Source organism: Rattus norvegicus, chromosome 3 (genome assembly GCF_036323735.1).
Source record: "Rattus norvegicus strain BN/NHsdMcwi chromosome 3, GRCr8, whole genome shotgun sequence".
In the NCBI taxonomy this organism is placed as follows: domain Eukaryota; kingdom Metazoa; phylum Chordata; class Mammalia; order Rodentia; family Muridae; genus Rattus; species Rattus norvegicus.
The window spans coordinates 150000959-150021232 of record NC_086021.1 but is presented as its reverse complement, the minus strand read 5'-3'; the positions used below and the strand labels follow the sequence as shown (position 1 = coordinate 150021232).

At 42.5% G+C, this 20274-nt stretch overlaps 1 protein-coding gene across 8 annotated transcripts in view; it reads right to left on the bottom strand.

The window, feature by feature from the left end:
- Macrod2 (mono-ADP ribosylhydrolase 2) overlaps window positions 1–20274 on the bottom strand; it is a 2017257-nt gene that overhangs the window by 169845 nt on the left and 1827138 nt on the right. Inside the window, exon 12 of one of the 8 annotated variants that reach the window (XM_039106860.2) lies at window positions 4374–4555. The exons of the other annotated variants lie outside the window; for them this stretch is intronic. Coding sequence (XP_038962788.1) covers window positions 4527–4555 — 29 coding nt within the window. The 3' untranslated portion in view covers window positions 4374–4526. Of the gene's footprint in view, window positions 1–4373; window positions 4556–20274 lie in introns of those variants that run through there. 8 annotated transcript variants of the gene reach the window in all.

Genomic DNA, 20274 nt, shown 5'->3' with positions numbered 1-20274 from the left:
GAAATAAGCTAATGCTAAACAATGAAGATATAAATGCCAAATTGCAAGACTGAACTATTTTCCCCTTTGAAAGGCAAATTTCACATAAGTTCCCATTGTCATAGAAAACCTTTTTGTACCAATATTTAGTGAACGGAGAGAAAGGCTTCCTGACCATCCACCCATTCTTCTTTCTGCATTGGAGAAGGTTATTGTTATTCACTTGATGGATAGAAAGGCAAAATGCATTCTCAGGGAGACCATCACCTGCAGGTCTATAATTCTTTTCTGACAGGACCACATTAGTCATCTTAGTGACTTAATTTTTGAACCTGTTTCTGTCTCCCTGAAGGCATGAGAGAAATCCTATGTAAAATGTACCCATCCTGAAAGGAGGACTCCCAAGCTCTGTACGTAGAGTAAGATAAATTAGATCTCCTTAGGTAACTTGAGGGATGTGGAGAGGAGGCTTTCTCATTGAGCTGGGGTGGTGTAGTGACACACATCTAAAACACTTTCAAGGACAGCCTGAATATCTCACTTAATGCTGGAAAGCCGTGGTCTACAAACTATAGCTTGGAGCCTGGCTTTAGCAAATACAGTCTGCAAGCTAAGAAGACATTTTACTTTTCTAAAGGCTGATGATAAAAAGAAATAAAAACGGCCTAGTAGTGTTGGCTCCAGAAATGGTGGCACACACCTTTAGACCCAGCTCTTGAGAGGCAGAGACAGATAGAGCTCTGAGTTCAAGGCCAACCAGGTCTATAGCATGAGTTCCGGGACATCTAGGGCTATACAGAGAAACCCTGTCTCAAAATGACAAACAAAAACAACAAAACCTTTCCTATTTGACCACAGCTTCAGACTGAGCTAATAAAGCTACAGGAGTTGATGCAGATTAGGACTTTGCACATGTGAACTCCTTGTTGAGGGGTGACAATTTCTGTGATACAGGATCAACCTGAACCTCTATTAAGATAACCTCCAGCCACCATGAGATCGTTTTCTGTAAACCAGTATCATCCCCAGGTTTTCGATGACTCGGAGAACTTAGATGGTATTAGAAAGGACATTTGAGCTTAAGCCAATACAAGAATTTAATATTTGAGGAAATCTCAAAGAATTCTGGGTAGAGACTCAGCTAGGAGGTAAAATGGCTTGAGGAAAAACTGGAAAGATGCTTGGGATTATTATGGTGGTTTGGAAACTATGCCCACAAAACTTCCTCCTAAGCCCTCCTCCTTCAAGAGAGGAAAGTTCAATTCCACTTTCGATGCAGCAATTATGGATTTGGTTCTAATTAGCAGAGTGCAGTCAAAATCACAGTAAGGTACATTTGCAATGGAACTACAAAATGACTGGCTACTCCGGTACGTGCTATTACTCCCACTCCTCTGCTCTGGGGTAAGCCAGTTGCCATGATGAGGTTACACATCAGACATCCGCATACGAGAAGTCTACATAGAGAGTTCATTTTCCTAACAACAGACAGTGAGAAAGTGTTGAGACTCATGCTTCCCACAAGGCAGGGGTGGGAGGAGGAGGCAAGGGTGGGAATGTGGGGCTGAGTGGATAGGCTTCTAATGTGATCTGTAGGTCTGAGTGTGACGAGTTCAGTCTGGACTGAACACACACACATACAATTTATAATATATAATATATATAAATGGGTGGCATATATAATTAATATATAAAATTTATAATATATAATATATAAATGTGTCACACACACACACACACACACATATATATATATATATATATATATATATATATATTCCTTCCTCCTATAATCTTTTTAGACTGCATTTCATCATGATCAATATAGCTTACCAAATCCTCTGAGAAATCCTCACGGAGGCTGGTTTTTACATTCGGAGCTCATAGCAACGGAAACTGTCTACAGAGAATTACCTTCTGGTAAAGCAAACTGCTCGCCCATGGTCTTCTCCCTCATCCTGCCCATCTCTTCCCTTTCATCTGTATTTACCACCAGTCCCTCTTCTGCCTGCTGCCATTTTTCTTGCTCTGTGCTCTCTGGGACATCACTGCTGAAAACGTCTGTTGCTGCCTTCCTACCACTCTGATACCACCGTGCCTTTAGCTCAAAGAGCCGTAGGTGCAGATTAACTCTCAGTCATGGGATTCTTCCTTCTTGCATGAGCAGAGGGGAATAGGCACATGTGTAAGATGAATTTCAAATGTGATCTCTACTGACATTGGCAGCCAGTGTCAGGTTCCTCCACTACTTGATAGATTCCTATGTTTTGAACATGTCCTGGGATTTAGTATGTAGCTGAGGTAATAGAAATAACTAGTTGGTCTCTGTCTTGTGGTTGGTTTAATATTTTGGGATTTTTTTGCCCCCTCTGCAGCTCCTGGCTCATACTGCTGCCCTACCTCATTTGATAACAGATGCCAGGCCCTCATCACTCCAAAGGTCCCTCCTCACACAGCCTTCTCCAATTCTATTAATTACCTGAATGATGGAGCATCTTCTGTTATTCACAATAAGCTGGTTGAATCAAACCCGAGTTTCTGTTAAGGAAGTGACTCTTGATTGGGTCCCTAAGTAGTTTAAGGATGGAGGCCGGTTACCAGAGGAACAAACCACGAGATAAAGAAAGCTACAACTCTTATTCTTACCCTGTGACTTCTGGGAGGAAAGAGAGGCTATCAATGATTTACTCAGCCACGCCCATGCCATGGAACACCCTGAGAGTCCTAAGGAACATGGTTCAGAGAACTTTCTGGATTGATGAGTGCAATCACATCAGGTAGATGGCATCTCAAATCTGCAGAGACAGCTGTCTCCATGCTCAGGATTATTTAGGCCCCCCAGCACCCACTGTTTCACCTGGCTGTTTGTTTTCCTTTTCTCTAATAACCAAGTGATAATAGGCTGTGCCAAGTCTCAGGAGTTTCTGTTCCACAGTATTAGCCCAAGAGGGGCTGGAGGCCATTCTTTGAATCAGCAGCATCTTGCAACTGCTATGAGAAGTAGAGGTTCTCTTGCAGGGGCGAGTGGAGAAGGGGGATGGGAAAGGAGGGGAGAGCACTTAATCTGCATTCATACTCTTCCTGGATAGGTAGTACCAGACTTAAGTAGAATTCTAGATCTGTTTGGCATCTAGGGTGTTAGAAGATGGTTTAAACCTATAAAACAAAGGAACCAAAAAAATACCGAACTTGTGATATTCTGAAACAGTCAAGTACAGAGGATCTGGCCCGAAGGCTTGGAATATAATATCTCTATTTTCCTCACTTAAATATACTGGGAGGTAGATGCTGCCCTTGTCTCATTTTAGTTTTTTATTTATTTAATTAATTCCTTTTGCTGTTTGTTTTTTGAGACAAGGTAGCTTTGGGTATTTGAAACTCACTTTGTAGACCACACTGGCCTTGAACTCATAGACTCTTGCCTCCAGAGTGCTGGAATTCAAGGTGTACTCTGCCACACCTGATTGTGTCACTAAAAATTTAATAAAAATGAGGATCTAGATATGGCTCATATATGAATATCACACCTTCTTTGCAACATTCAAAGACCACAGGGACACACCCATTGTTCTTTTCTATGAGCCTGAAATGACCTTCACCTCCTAAAGGTCTTTGCTAATACATAGGATAGAAATTGCTCTGATGCAGACCAAGCCAAAACCAGATCATATGTGCTGGGGTCATAACCTATCTCAGAAAGGAAATATTTTAAAACTTCAATCCCACATGAGGCAGCAGCCCTAATAAAGAAGGTGACTGAGGTTCCTGGCATCTCTAACCATCAGGTTCTGCTTTGGGGAACTGTACATTGTCAACTTATACATGGGTCCTTTATTCCAGGAAGAAGCTTTAAGCAATGATTTTTTTTTCTTAGTTAATTCCTATTCACATCCCTAGAAGTAGGCAGCACACTTTACATATGAAAAGTGAAATTGCAGTAACTCTATCATTTCCTTACTCGTTCTTTTGTCTACCTAAAAACGTTTACTGAGTACATAGCACCACCACCACCACCAACAACAACAATAACAACAATAACAACAACAAAAAGGCAGCAACTGTCAATCTGTGGGTCCGAACCCTTCACCAAACCTCGATCTCCAAAAATATTTACATTCATAACACTAGTAAAATTACAGTTATGAGGTAGTAGTGAAAATAGTTTCATGCCACAACATGAGGTGTGGCAGGATTAGAAAGGTTGAGAACCACTGCTCTAAGGTCTTTTACTTTTATAGGGAATACAGATGAGCTAAGATTCTATGTTTACCTCTTTGCTTGCTCTTCCACTCCCTCTCCCTCTCTTCTTATAACCCAGTCTACTCTGACCAGAGCTGAATTTTGTAGTAGAAATCCATTACCCAGAAGATGAAAAAGTGGGCAATGACCCGTAATAACTGACAGTTTTTCATCATAAAAACCAAAGAGCGTCCTATAAACCTGAGAAGAAAGACACAAACAAACAAGTGTGTCCCCAACTTGTTGTGTCATAATTTGCAGGAAACTGGCTTTTTATTTCTTTGCTCAGCTGAGACTTCACTGTTAGCTCAGAGCTTACGGATCTTTGGGCTGGTACCTGTTGAAAAAATAATGGCAGATTTACTGAAGGAAAGGCAGTGTAAATGGTCAGAAATGTCTAGACAGGAGAAAAGTAAAAGCTAAATACTTTAGGGGGAAAAACACATAGAGCAGAGAAATAATAATTTGAGCATAATTTCTCTTGGGAAACCATAATTACTTCCTTCCTGTGATGAATATAATTGTGCTGGATTGAGTCCGTTTTTAACTCTATACTCAAGAAATTTTGGGGAGAAAAAGACAAAGCATTTGTTTTCTGGAATTTTCCTGTGGAGAAGGGGGGGGCATGTGTATCTATTACCCCAAAGCTGCAGTGGTTATCATCACAATAGAGATGATAACTACCATTTCTCCCATGTTCACTCTGTTTTCATCCACTCAACTTTATGCTTTTTCTCCTCTATATTTTACTTATAACCCTTGGCCAAATCCTTGAAGAGTAAGGATTATTATTCCTATTTTACAAATAATAAAACTGAAGATTAGGGGCTCTCCCAGAAGTCTGCAAGCTGGTAAGTGGTAGAGTTGAGATTCAAACTGAAATTCGGATGCCCTGACAACCAGGCAAAATGCCATTCCAACTGACTTTGGAGAAAACGTCTCCTAATGAATCGGGTGCAAGTACTCATTGTTGTGCAACTGAAGTTTATGCAGAATTATAGTTCAATTAGAATTTAACGGAATATCTGAGCCCAGCATTCTCTGTGAAACTGTTAGCATCTTCTGTTGTAGGGTTTTGTTTGTTACATAGTCCCTGTTTCAGTAACCACTGCTTTGATATCCCATAACCCTTTTGAAGGCAATTTTGGGTTGTTAAAGACGTGATGTCTTGGTCATGTTTCACCAGTCCCTAAATTTGTGGTCAGTCGAACTAAACTCCATCAAATCTGTCCAGATCACACTGCCTACTTAGAAAGGCAATAGAATGTCAAGGAACTCATGTGAAAAAGCAAAAAGCCCAGGATCCACTATATAAGCTATAGTTTGAATCTCAAAATAAGGTCTTAAACCCATAAACTGCCTCTTCCTGTTATTTCTAATGTCCGTCTTCTGAGCTGTATCCATAGGAAACAGTGAGCTGAACAACTGTGCAGAAGGGCCCTTGTTACAGAAATGTGTTGTTAGTAACCTTAGCGAATGACAAGCTCCAGCACGCCCTAATTGAACGGGCACCAGACAAGGAAATCCGGTTCCTAAACAGCAGGCGGGAAATACTCCTGTGTGGCTGCCAACGCATAAACATCTAGGACAAGGTTACCAAACCGCCCAAAGAATTTCTGAGTCAACAGAAGCTCAGATTTCCCCAGTGCCTGGGGCAGCCCCGAGAATGAAGCCAATACTTCTGACATTCCTTCAACCCACCGTCAAATAGCTTTGGAATATAGGATGACATTTAAAAGTTGAACAACCAAATTTTAGTAGTTCCACACAGCCTTCCAAATGAGCTCTCTCTGGCTAACAGGGCTGTTGGGTGCTGTCTCTTACATATGTTTTGTGCTCAGTTTCCTTTCTAAACCCTCCTTAAAGTCTTTCCCTGGGGAGTCAACTCAGACATCCATCACAGTCATGGTCCGCATCTCCACAGCATTGCCCTTCCCCCGACTCCCAACCCCCCCCCCCCCCCCCCCGTACACTGGTCCTTGCTCTGTTTGCTTTCACTTGACAATTGTGTAGCACTTTGCAACTACTTCATCAATGGTTGGCTATAACTTTTCCATAGCCTCTCTGCACACCTCCAATTGTCTACATGGGGTTCTTAAGTAGTGTCAGCATTCTTTTGAGAAGGCCCTTTGATCTGTTAAGATGATTGGGCCAGAGTGGAACTGGGGTGGGGGACAGACAACAAACTTTCATATGGGTAATATTATGGCCTCAATTCTTCTTCTTACTTTTTTTTTTAAAAGGTATAGGACACAAGATTTCAACCACCAGTTAGGATTGACTGACAGCAGATTACAAATAAGCCATCCATTTTCCCAACTGAAAGTTGCTCTTATCCCGTCTTCCACTTTCTGTCCATGAGTCCAGATGCCATTGATCCTCTTTCCTTTTCCCAGACTCAGAGTTGCCAGGAGACTCAGGTCTAGGCAGAACATTGAATACCCCTGGCTGCGGTAACAAGTTCCAAGGTAGACATCTGATGAAATTTGGCCAATCAGAAATAACAAAACACAGCCTCAGCATTTTTGTTGAAGCCATTTCAAAACAGTAGATTGTTTTCAATGGGCTGCTGGGATGAAAGCTTGAGGCTAGCTTGGCCCCCGAGGGGTAGAATGGGAAGAGGATGCACTCAGAGCAGAGACAGGAGAGACTTGCAATGGTTAAGGTTTCTGAATCTTTATCATGTGATCTCTTCAGATGCAGGTTTCTCTGAAGGCCTTTGAAATGACTTTTCTGTCCTTGACTGAGTCTCTTGGCTTATTGTAACCACACAGTAGGCTGCTTATGCTGCAATACACTGAACAATTGAAAAACACTGATCTACAAATACAGAGTGATATGTATAATCTCATGAGCTTATGTAAGGGGTTTCGGCATCATCAAGAAGGACCTACTAAGTGTAGGTCCTACACTATCTAGTGTACTGTATATGATGCTATTTTCTAAGAATTTCCAGGAGCTGTTCTGGGATTTCCTCTTGTTGGCTCCATCCATTCTCAAAACCCATCTCTTAGAGAAAAAGAGCATTGTCACACACACACACACACACACACACACACACACACACACACACACACTCACACACCCCAATTCCTCTGACTTGGCTGCATCACAATCTCTAATTCCTTATTACTTTGCAGATGGCACAGATTCAGAATGTACATTTTCATACACAAAGGAAGAATAACTCTTGAAATCAGCCTCGCAGCCATGGAAGGCCTGAAGCTCACACTTGATTTAGTAGTGCTGCATCAGACAGCAGAGTGTGACTGTCCTCTTAGCAAAAGCAATGGGATTTAGAGTCAGCAGATTTTGCGGAGGAATGACTTTAAACCGGAAACACGAATGATGAGTCTACGGCTGTATGACTGAATTTCAACCTTTCACAGGACCAGGGGGAAGGGATCACCAAGATCATAAAATTAAATCCTTCAGGTGACAGGTACCAGAGATTTAGCGAGGTTAGTCATCATGGACAGGAAGCCAGCTTTCATTGCCCTGGCTCAACTCACTATGATCTCCCCATTCTGGGCTGTAGACTCCAGACTTCACATCTGTGTGTCTCTACCTACTGTCTTCTAACAGGGACCACTGTTCTCTTTTGAACTCATTCCACAAATGTTCTAAATTATTGACTTAGTTGTGAATGTATGGTAGATATTAGAGTAGATTGTGTTTCCCTAAAAATGCAGCAGCAGCAGCAGCAGCAGCAGCACAGCAGCAGCAGCAGCACAGCAGCAGCAGCAGCACAGCAGCAGCAGCACAGCAGCAGCAGCAGCACAGCAGCACAGCAGCAGCAGCAGCACAGCAGCAGCAGCAGCACAGCAGCACAGAAGCAGCAGCAGCACAGCAGCAGCACAGCAGCACAGCAGCACAGCAGCACAGCAGCAGCAGCACAGCAGCACAGCAGCACAGCAGCACAGCAGCACAGCAGCAGCAGCACAGCAGCACAGCAGCACAGCAGCACAGCAGCAGCAGCACAGCAGCACAGCAGCACAGCAGCACAGCAGCAGCAGCACAGCAGCACAGCAGCACAGCAGCACAGCAGCACAGCAGCAGCAGCACAGCAGCAACACAGCAGCAGCAGCAGCACAGCAGCAGCAGCACAGCAGCACAGCAGCACAGCAGCAGCAGCACAGCAGCACAGCAGCACAGCAGCACAGCAGCACAGCAGCAGCAGCACAGCAGCACAGCAGCAGCAGCACAGCAGCACAGCAGCAGCACAGCAGCAGCAGCAGCAGCACAGCAGCAGCAGCAGCAGCACAGCAGCACAGCAGCACAGCAGCACAGCAGCACAGCAGCAGCAGCACAGCAGCAGCAGCAGCACAGCAGCAGCAGCAGCACAGCAGCAGCACAGCAGCACAGCAGCAGCAGCAGCAGCAGCACAGCAGCAGCAGCAGCAGCAGCACAGCAGCAGCAGCACAGCAGCAGCACAGCAGCACAGCAGCAGCAGCACAGCAGCAGCAGCACAGCAGCAGCAGCAGCACAGCAGCAGCACAGCAGCAGCACAGCAGCACAGCAGCACAGCAGCACAGCAGCACAGCAGCACAGCAGCAGCAGCACAACAGCAGCAGCAGCAGCACAGCAGCACAGCAGCACAGCAGCACAGCAGCAGCAGGACAGCAGCAGCAGCAGCAGCACAGCAGCACAGCAGCAGCAGCACAGCAGCACAGCAGCAGCACAGCAGCAGCAGCAGCAGCACAGCAGCAGCACAGCAGCACAGCAGCACAGCAGCACAGCAGCACAGCAGCACAGCAGCAGCAGCACAGCAGCACAGCAGCAGCAGCACAGCAGCAGCAGCACAGCAGCAGCAGCACAGCAGCAGCAGCAGCACAGCAGCACAGCAGCACAGCAGCACAGCAGCACAGCAGCACAGCAGCACAGCAGCACAGCAGCACAGCAGCAGCAGCACAGCAGCAGCAGCACAGCAGCAGCAGCACAGCAGCAGCACAGCAGCACAGCAGCACAGCAGCACAGCAGCAGCAGCAGCAGCAGCACAGCAGCAGCAGCACAGCAGCAGCACAGCAGCACAGCAGCACAGCAGCACAGCAGCACAGCAGCAGCAGCACAGCAGCACAGCAGCACAGCAGCAGCACAGCAGCAGCACAGCAGCAGCAGCAGCACAGCAGCACAGCAGCAGCAGCAGCAGCAAAAACAGTGCATATTCTATTCCATATTTCTTTTTGTTTGCGTATTTGTTCCTTGAAAATGTAGGTTTACTTCTTTCATCAAGAAACAGGGCCTCTGCTCTCTCCCCTAGAACCTGAGAGAAACTGTTAACGACCTCAACTGACAGAATGAAAATCATGTATAGTGATGCTCTGACTTGCCTTTCATTGCTGCGATAAACCACCATGACCCAAGGGAACCAGGGAAGAAAGGGTTTATTTAAGTTTAGAGCTCTTCGTCCATCAGGGAAAGAAGCCATGGCAGGAACTGAAGCAGAGTCCAGAGAAAAACCTGTGACCCTTTGTGGCTTATTTGCTTATAAAACTGTGATGTTATTCTTGGTTGTCAACTTGACTACATCTGGAACTAAAACCTCAAAATAAAGGACACACCTGTGAGGGATTTTTTTTTTCTAAATTTGAAGCAGGAAGACCTGTAATCTGGATCTTTGAGCTAGGGAGACACACATTTAACCCACATCTTTTTGAATTGGGAAGGGACATGTCTTTAATTTAGATCTTGAGGCAGGAAGACACATCTTTAATCTGGGCCACACCTTCTGGAACCAGATACACGGACATGGGAGACAGAAATTCTCACTCTTTGCCTGCTTGCTCTCACTTTACTAGCACATCCATACCTAAACTGGCTTTAAAGCCTAGTTCTTCAGGACTCCAGCAGATACTGAAGATCTGCTGAGACATGCAACCTTGTAGACTGGGCAACTACTGAATTCTTGGACTTTCCATTAATAGCCAGCCATTGTTACTGCAGTCTGCTAGTCACTCTAATAAATTCTCTCTATGTACACACACACACACACACACACACACACACACACACACACATACACACACACACAATTTATATGTGTACATATATACTCATAGAATAAATATATATTTATATGAGTATATATGTATAGGTATATTTATATGTATACATTTATAGAATGAATATATAGATATGTATATATGTATATATATATGTATCTATATATTCTATAAGCTCTGTTATTTTAGTGAATCTGACTAATACACCAATACGCCAGCAGGATCTTTCCAGGTAAGGCACCACCCATACTTATCTGGGTCCTCCTACGTCAAACATTAATCAAGAAAATAGCCTGCATGGACTTGCTTACAGGCCAATTTAATGGAGGTGTTTTCTCAATTAAAATTCGCCCTTTCCAGTATTTTAATTTGTGTCAAGCACAGGTAGACATGAAGATCACTGAGCGACCAACACAGAGGTACATTGTGAAAGACACACATAGCTGCTGAGAATGGTTTAAAACAAGAGAAAGCCTCCAGCGAGGGGAGAGAAGGGGGTTTAGTCAGTGTATGGTTATAGTGAGGTTTGGAGGCCAAGTTCCAGGAGGTGATGGGGGTTGCTGCAAGAAGAGAACTGGCAGGGTCCCAGTGAGGAACGGGGGTACATTCAAGACTGTGAAGAGTTTAATGAAGGAGAAGTTTAAATGATGCAGGTAGAATCAAGGGATCAATGTAGCTTGGTGAAGATCCTCAGAGATCCTTCAGTGGAGGGAGCCATTACCAACTTCAGCACTAGAAATGGTTCAGACCGAGCAACAGCTGCAGGTGGAAAGGGCTACCTGCAAATTTCCTGAAGAAGATGGTGCTTGCTGACTGGACAAGAAGAGCTCTGGTGCTCTTTCTCTGACCCTGAGGGAATCCCTGCAGGTATTGTTCAGGGAAGGAAACCGCACAGTTATAAGAATGAAGCCTGGGGCAGATGGACTGCATCAACTTCAACCGGACATTTTCAGAGAGTCTAACAACGGGCAGTTTATTCCCCATGTGTTGAAGCCCAATGTAACTTAGAAAATGTTTCCCGGTTGTACAAGGAAGCATAATTATATTGAAACTCGACTCCTGGTGTCATTTCTTCCAAGACAGTGGTTTCTAGAGTTACCCACCTGTGCTAGCTTAAAGGCCTGAGTCTGGCCTGGTCTTGGTGATACAGATCGTGCAGAGGTCATTTGAGCTATTAGCTACCCCTGGTCCTGGCTATGGGCAGCCTCTGGCTGTAAGTGCCATTTTGATTTCTCTCCACCTCTGGTCCTGGTGTAGACGCTTGATACTGTCTGACTCAACAGATAACACAGATCACCAGGCTGTTACTGACTTCCAATTCTCAGCTTTCTGGATGAAAGAACAGGCTTTTCATTTTTACCACTGGAAAAATAATCTTGTGTGCTCAAATATTGCCGGTTTCTCTAAAGATCTGTGGACTCAAGGACCTTTGTTCGGTGCTCTCAACATAACTCCACTGGTCTCCTGCAAAATGTTCCCACTATGCTGGCCTATGACTTCTAAACGATAGCCAGACATTTGTTCATTGTCAGGCTAAAACACATGTATGCACACACACACACACACACACACACACACACACACACACACACGCACACACACACACACATGCACACCAAAACAAAAAAAACTTAATTATTTCAAGTTCCATGCTCACCAAAAGACTGAAATATAAAAGCATGAAATATAAAAAGACTGAAATATAGAAACGTGCAGTTATGCTATAAAAACTTCATTCACAAAGAATAAAAAGGTCCAAAATCCTTCTTAGGAAGCATGAAAAAACAGTCAAGGTAGTGGGTAAACAACCCGAAGCTGGAAGGAGAGAGAGTCTAGGAAAGGGGTCATCGCTTCAAAAGACAGAAGAGGTTGGAGAGTGATCTGATGGTGCAAACAGAGGGGTTGCCTGTGTGGGCCTTACTAAAATACATCTTGATCTTTGTACACAGAACTAGACAGTTGTTTCATCCAGGGACTCATCAACCTGGCAGAGAGCCCAGCAAGAAATAGCAGAATTGCTTCCATCTCACAATGGATCGTGCTGTGTGCTCAGCATTCGCTGCCAATCCTGGTGACCTGAGTTCAATCCCCGGGATCCACGTGGTGGAAAAAGAGAACCTAAATTGTCTTCTAACATCAACATGACAATAGTGGTACCTACGCACACACCCATACGCACACACAGAGAGAGACAGAGAGACACAGACAGACAGAAAGACAGGGACAGAAAGAGATGATGTATTAAAAGAATTTAATGAACTTTGCCAATGTAAAAATGACATTTGTCTCACATGCACTATTTTCATAAAAAATAGAGCTTATAACTACATATTAATGACGTGATTATATCTACTTATGTACATTAACCCCTTGTTAACTTGTTTCATATTTATAATGAAAAAGTAAAATTTGACAGTACGACAGAATGAAGACTTTTAGACACTCTGAATCCCAAACAAATTGAAAGCCTGAGTGCCAGCTTGTGATGCTGCCTCTCACCCTGACACAGATGCTATTCTGGAAAGTTTAACCAAAGCTGGGCAGGCAACTTGCTGTAGTGATTATAACAATACTGAATGTTTTCCAAGAAGACCAGGGATGTGGCAATCAGACACATTCAGAGAGAAGGCTTCATTTCCACATTTAATCACCAAGATCAGCTGATAATGTTTTTTCCAATAGTCACTCATAGAACTGTCACCCCAAACTAATTTCAAAGTATCCATTAAAGTAGGGACAGCTCTTGAAGACTCAATGAATGTCAAATCTAGGTCAATAAGAAATCGTGAATCCATGGCAACATAAATGGATAAGCTAATCAACTAATTAATGAAAAGTTCAAAAAGTAACGTGATGTTTACATGGTTATGGTTTCATTACAGTTTCCTGTAAGATACTCATCAGCTACAGAGCATAAAGTAGCTACCCGGGTAAGAAGCCTCTTAAACACCATGGTAATCAAATGAGCATTATCCTAATGAGGCACACCAAGACCGTGCACATCCCAGAGCACGCTGTAAAGCAAACAGCAGCCCTAGCAACAGCAACAACTACAGCCACAAAACAACAACCAAAACAAGACCAAACACGAACGCACAAATATTCAGTCACTTCTGAGAGAGGACTGCAAAGATACTCAGGTTGACTCCTTGTCATGGAAACAGATAAGCATGAGCTAGAAATAACTATGCATTGCAACTGTCCTACTGTCCAAAAGTGTTAGGAATCCTACAGTCAAATTATATCAGGAGAGCGGTTCCAGGCTGAAGGGCCAGGATCCATGTCAACAAGGATCCATTGACTTTGCAGAGGATCTTTAGCTTATAAAGAACATCACTGGAGAATGGGTGAAACCTTGTTAGGGTTTGAAAGTAGAATTGTGTTAGTGTTCCTGCTGGCTTCATGCTCGTGTGTGTGTGTGTGTGTGTGTGTGTGTGTGTGTGTGTGTGTGTGTGTGTGTGTGTTTGCGCGTGCGCACGTGCGTGTATCCATTCATCCTTATAGGTACATGTGGGAGCCAGAATCTTATATCAGATACCTTCCTCAATTGTTTCTACAACTTTAATTTTTGAGAGAGGGTCTCTTACTGAATCTGGAGTGTGATGTTTTGTTTAGGCTGGCTGAAAAGCAAGGCCCCAAGAATAAACCTTGTTTCTGTCCGCCCCCCCTCCAATAATCCCCAAATAATGGTGTTACATGTGTGTTGGAGATTTGAACTCAGGTCCTACCTAGTACTTGCATAGCAAAGCACTTTCCTTTCTGAGCTGCCTCCAGTCCCTGCTTTTGATCTTTCATAAGAGGAATTGCTCATGTTCCTAGAAGATCCTTAGGAATATAGAAATATCTGAAGATGAGGGAGGCCAGATGCTTGGCAACTGACCTCAGATTATTTAGGAAGTAAGTTTGTTTCTGTTTCTTGCTTCCTGTTTTGTAACTGTACTTGTAGATTGTAGGGAACTCTTAGAAGGAATGGTGTTCTGAATCCAGCCTCATGGACTTCCAGAGTTGCTGAAGGGTGGATCTAGTTGCAAAACCTGAAACATCAGCGTTGGCCACAGTGACTGCCATAGACAGAATGAGCAAATCTCCCCAGAGGAGCAGTTTGCAGCAGTTCAGGGGCACGCAGCAAAACCGCTCTGTCTTTCCCCTACATGAGCACCAGCCTCCTTCCCCCCTCTCCATTTCCTCACAAACCACATGCCTTCCTTTACCCTGCCAGGGGCAAAGGGTGTTAGTGCTGAGTGGAGATTTCTCAGGATGGGAGAATGACAAATGATCCCAGTGGATTTGCCAGCTTTTGTGCCCAAGGAGGACAGTGTGACTGAGTTTTTGTGTATCACTCCAGGCAGAGTGAGCCCTAGGGGTGAGCTCATTCCTCTGACTGCCTCTGATGGCTCCAGAGTGACAAGTGACAAGTGTGAGGGAAGACTAGCCACACTTGAACTAGCCAATAGGATACTGTGCCCAGACAATTCAGATATAGGTAGATAATTTTAAGGCTCTCGCTGTTATAGCAGGAAGGCACAGTTTCACTGTGATAGAAAACCGAGATTATGAAATACAAAAGGAAATCCTAATGTGAAAATCCAATACTGTTTCTCTTTGTAAGCATTCCCCCTTTAAAGAAACAAAAAAACCCACACAAAGCAGTTGTCTGTTGAAAAGTTAGTGCCTAATATTACGAGTCCTCAATTGTCCAATTGTCACGGTGCCAGCGTGAAGGTATGGGAGGGACACTCTAATGTTGCAGCCCTATACTCAAGGAATGAGTTTTCAATTAAACAGAGGCAAAGGGATGTGAATGAATAATACTGCATCCTTAGTTCTAGGCTAAAGTAGATGAATTGAGTGTTTAAACAAATATTGTCCAGATAACTCACAGGCATTTATAACACTTTAAAAAGATACCTTTAAAATTACTATAAAAGCTGCTCTGTAGGAATCTATTCAATAGATCTTTTATTCTTTCATTGGCTTACTCAGAATCAACTTTGATGAATTCTTCAAACATGGACGGGGTTTGGTCGCCAGTACCACATGGTGGCTCACAACCATCTGTAACTCTAGTTCCAGAGGACACGATCCACTCTTCTGCTCTCTACAGTTACTGACCATGCAGGTAGTGCACAGGCATATTTGCAGACAAAATGCTCATACATGTAAAATAAAATGACTAAATTTAAAAAAAATTAAGGAAACTTTCCCCCATTTGTCACCAGAGTAGGTGGCCTTATGTGTTTTCAGAAGTTCATGTGACCATAAAAAGCATGACTCAAGAGATTTTAAGCTGAGGATATACACATTTACTGGGCATACAGGAAAAAGCTCACTAAGTATCCATTTTTGTCTTATGTTAATATATATTTTTTAGAGTTTGAGATCTAAAGGAAATGTCATAGATAGCTTAATGGAAGATCATACTGCATTAGAAGAAAAAAAAGTACAAGTTAGCATTCTGTTTCCTAGCTTAAGTTTGTTTCCACTAGCTATCTAGGACAGCTTCCTCCTCTCGTGGCGAGCAGATGAAATCTGAGTAAACAGTACTGAATACTGCTGGCATGAGAGTAGTCATGTCAAGAATCCCAATGCTCGGTCCCACGCAACTGGCGAGGCCTTCCTCTGGTGCACATTTGACAGTGTGTGCAGAAAACCCCTGAGACTGCCCCCCTACAGAGACCTGGGATACCAGCTTGTCTGTATGCGTGTCCACTATTTTTTCCATTTCCCCGTTGCCCTGGTCAGGTCAATCCCAAAGCCATGAAGGTCATAGCAAACCCCTCTTCTTTTCTTCATTTGTTTTTTTTTTCTTTTTTGTTTCCTGACCGTGGCAGTCACTGATGACAGCGACTTCATGATCATCACTTAATAGGGAAGGTGCTGGTTGAAACCAAAAATGTGACAGCAGAAAAGCACCATTCATGAGGACATTAGTGCATGAGAATCCATGGAAAATTCTCTGTGCTCAGCCAGTTTTCCTCGTTAATAGTTTATAAGGTACATACGGTAAGAGGTTACACATTCTGACTTAAAAATATAGTAATTACAACACATTATAGTAAAAGTTATTTAAAACATACGGGGTTGCTTATTTCTGGATTTTTTTTTCATTTGATATTTTTAGACCATGGTTAAACATGACCAAAGTCTCAAAAAGTAAAATCACAGCTGAGCCTAGGGAGTACTGCCACAACTCCATCTGGATGCTGGGACCTGTGCTCACATGTGTGGAGGAGGGATTCTCTGGCACCATCTTCGAGCCAAACTGCAGAGGATTCTACTCATTTTGTATTAAAGGCTACTTGAGCCTTGAGGAAGTACACCCACTTTTGTGTGAAGGTCGTTTGGCTTCATAAACATCTTGAGGGAACTTTAGAGGAGGCCACTCTAGGGTTCTGTCATTCATACTTTGGGGAACACTAAACTAGGAGAACAGGACCCTAGGCAGAAGAGAGAGCCCTGGTTCCAACATCTTACGGGAGGAGGATAGTGAGAGGGCTGACACTATCTCGGCAGCAAGATGTGCTTGACTGCCCATAACTAAAGACCACTTGTCCTTCATTCCCTGACCTAGTCTGTGCCCTCCCTGAAGTTTTAGAAGTAATAAATGGAGGCAGAAAAAAATTCTATTCTATGTGCTTATAAAGATGTTTGGATAAAGTGCTTTCTTGGGAAGCATAATTTGAAGAGGAGATCTGAGGGAGAGAGAACAGATAGTGGGAAGGTCTATTTTTAACTAACGCAGCCGCTTGAGGAAGGGGGTGCTGAGTGAACGACTTAAGCAAAATATGAGAGACATCCCAGTGAAATAGGAGGATGAGTCAGTGTGTTTTAAACACAACTGTCATTACAAAATATTTTTGATCATATTAGTAGGGGTTTCAAGGATTAATAAACAAAACGAGTGACTTTTTGTGGGAGGAAACTCTGAGCCAACTAGCTTGAACTTCTGTCCAGTAAATAGGACGCTGGGTGATTTGTATATAGCACCTTGTTCAAGTCTCCCTAAGGTTACACAAAGTCAGGGTTATTCCTTTCATTTTAGTGCATGGAAAGATGAGCCCTAGGTTAGAAAAACTTCCCTAAAAGGAAACCAGCATTTGAAAATGCAAGACATCTGCTCATATTTTCCTCATGTATTTATGTGTAGAAGGGATATATATATGTGTGTGTATATATATATATATCTTATCAACAACCTATGTGGAATAGGTGAGAGATTGGTGCCGACAATTGACAACGACAATAGGCATGTTAAACTCGAATGCCTCTCATTCAAACAAGACACGTGGCTCCTCTCCCCTGACAAGCTCCGCCTTCTCATTGTAGAGAAAGCAATGATGCTGAACTTTTCTAAGTTTGATTTGGAACATGAGTGCTAATCCTGCATCATGCCCGAAGTTGCATGGAATGGGTAACTGGGCCGGGGGTGGGGGTGGAGCAGAGCCTATAAACCAAATGGATCGTTGGCTGTTTCTGCTGACAGAGGCAGGCTCCAAGTGGTCCCAGATCATGGCTAATATAGAGTAAATTGGAAGCGAAATGGTCGTGGAACATTTATTGAATTCTCATTTTTTTTTTGCCACAGAAATTTGGTTTGTTTAAAGTCACAGCATTTTTAAATCTACAGGGTGAAACAAAGCTTTTCTTTGTGAGAAAGCTGTTGTCCTCGTTTCTGCTTCTCAGAGCTGGTCAATCACTGAGCTCCTTTGAGTGATGGCAAAGTCAGAATTATGACTGCCTGATTTTACCCTTCACTGCACTTGTCAAAAAAATTAAATTAAAGATCATGCTTATGAATATAATGCATGAACTGCTGGATGGCATTCCGAAAGATAGACTGCCCCTTCCATCTAACCACTCACCAAACGGCATGTCATACAATACTCTAATATGCAAAGGAAATAATAGCGCCGAGAGGAAATTCTGCCTCTCAGGAAATATGAGGTACATGTTGAAGGACTCAGAAAAAATTATTTTAGTAAAACTTAATAACTCTAATGCTAACAGAATATTCCAACTAATATGCTTTCTTATTTCCAAAAATGTTTCTACAAAGAATTTCACCAGACTGAAGAGACCATTCATATTTTAATGTGCAATACAGCACTGATTTAGGATCACACAAGAGTGAGATTTCCTGAAAAGGGAGCATCCCTGCACACTTGCTGAATAAGCCCTGTAGATGCAACTGCAGGGCAGGAGTCACAACCATAGTGCAGCATGTAAAACTATGATGGAGAGGTGGCAGCAGTCCAGGGAGTTTTATAGATGGAAATCTGATTTTATAAATGTGTGTATATATAACATATGCATGATATATTATATATCATAATTCAAGCATACATACGTTTACACAAACATTTCCCTCTGCCAAGATAATTTCTTGGGTCAATTTACACACACACACACACACACACACACACACACACACACACACACACAGATAAACAAACCACAAACCATACTATGCATTTGTACTAAGGATATTATGTGTATGTATACTAATAGGTAGGCATGCATTTATAATATAGTTGTATGTTTGTGCTATCTCTATTTTTTTAAATAAATGTTCCATGTAATTTCTGGATGATTATTGGGTTCAGCTAAGCCTTCTGAACCTGTTGGGTTGGGGTGAAGTCCTGGTGTGTACATGTCATACATATCCCCCTGGTGATGCCAATGATGCAGATGAGGTCTGTTTGGGTCACGATGAGCCGAAGATGTAAGGCATAGAGAGGCCATGATTGGGTCATGAGTATAGTGGGAAATTTTCCCACATCAGCTTTAACGTTAAATATAGTCTATGCAATTACTCATGCATAAACATGAGCAAATAAAACTGTTCAGTCAGATATGTCTTTAAAGTCCTCCTAAATTGGTATCTTCAGAAATTTCAGAAAGCCAGATGTAAATAAAGAAGCTCATAAACCGAATGTAAAATTTCCTGTAGATGAAAGTCCAAGAAAATGCCAAAAAGAAAACGAAGAAGGAAATTATCATAAACATAACCATATAGAAGTAAAAGCCAAAGGAAGGCACAGGTAGTGAAACCTGGCACAGAAGTGGTCTCACGCAGTGAAACCAGACACAGATTACAGAAAGTGGTATGTTAAGACACTGTTCAGCTAAACGTATTTGCAAATAAAATTAAAAAAAAAACAAAGCAGGGGGTACTGTCATGAGAAATTAAGTGAACTAAACATCACATTGATAGGAATCATTAGAAAATTTAAAAAAAAATGTAATAACAGACTTGAAAATTTACCCAGAAGGCATCTGAAAAAGAAGAGAGAGAAAAAAGAAGGGTGTGCGTGTGTGGGGGGGCAAGTGAGGGTTGGGGGAGTGGGGAGAGTGGAGACAGTGGGAGCACAACATTGTTAGAATTCAGAAAGTATTGAGAAATGATAGACAGCAGTAATAGGGTAATATTTCAATTATCTTGTGAGAAAAAAGTTAGGAGTTGGAATGAACAAACTTGTCATTAACCATGTGTGTGTGTGTGTGTGTGTATATGTGTGTGTGTACATGTGTATGTGTATGTAATGTATGTTTAATACATATTAATCATAACATAACAATATATTAAATTACTTATATTACTAAATATTAAGGGCATTAAATTACATTGATGTTAAAATATATTAACATAATTGAACATTGTACATTTATTAATATAATATTGGTATATCACATATTAAACAATTGTTAAGATGTGTCAGCTTATGGGTGTATTACCAGATGCTATGAGTTCAATTAGTGGTCCAAAACTGCCAATAATATTATTCATGGCATGATATTGCCATGTAGGCCTGAGCTATCAGTCAAATAGTTTTGTTTTTGTAAAACCTTTTGTATTAAAAAGTTCAATTGTAAAGGTGTAGTCAGAAAGTGATTTATTTACTAAAATACTTAAGCTCCATTTAAAGCTATAATGGCATTAACTTAAATTCCTCTTATACAAAACTCGTGCTGGGGCGCACAAACACACTTCAGCATTTAAAAGCACATCCTGTGTTTTCCAGAGGACCCAAGTTTGGGCCCCATGTGAGCACGT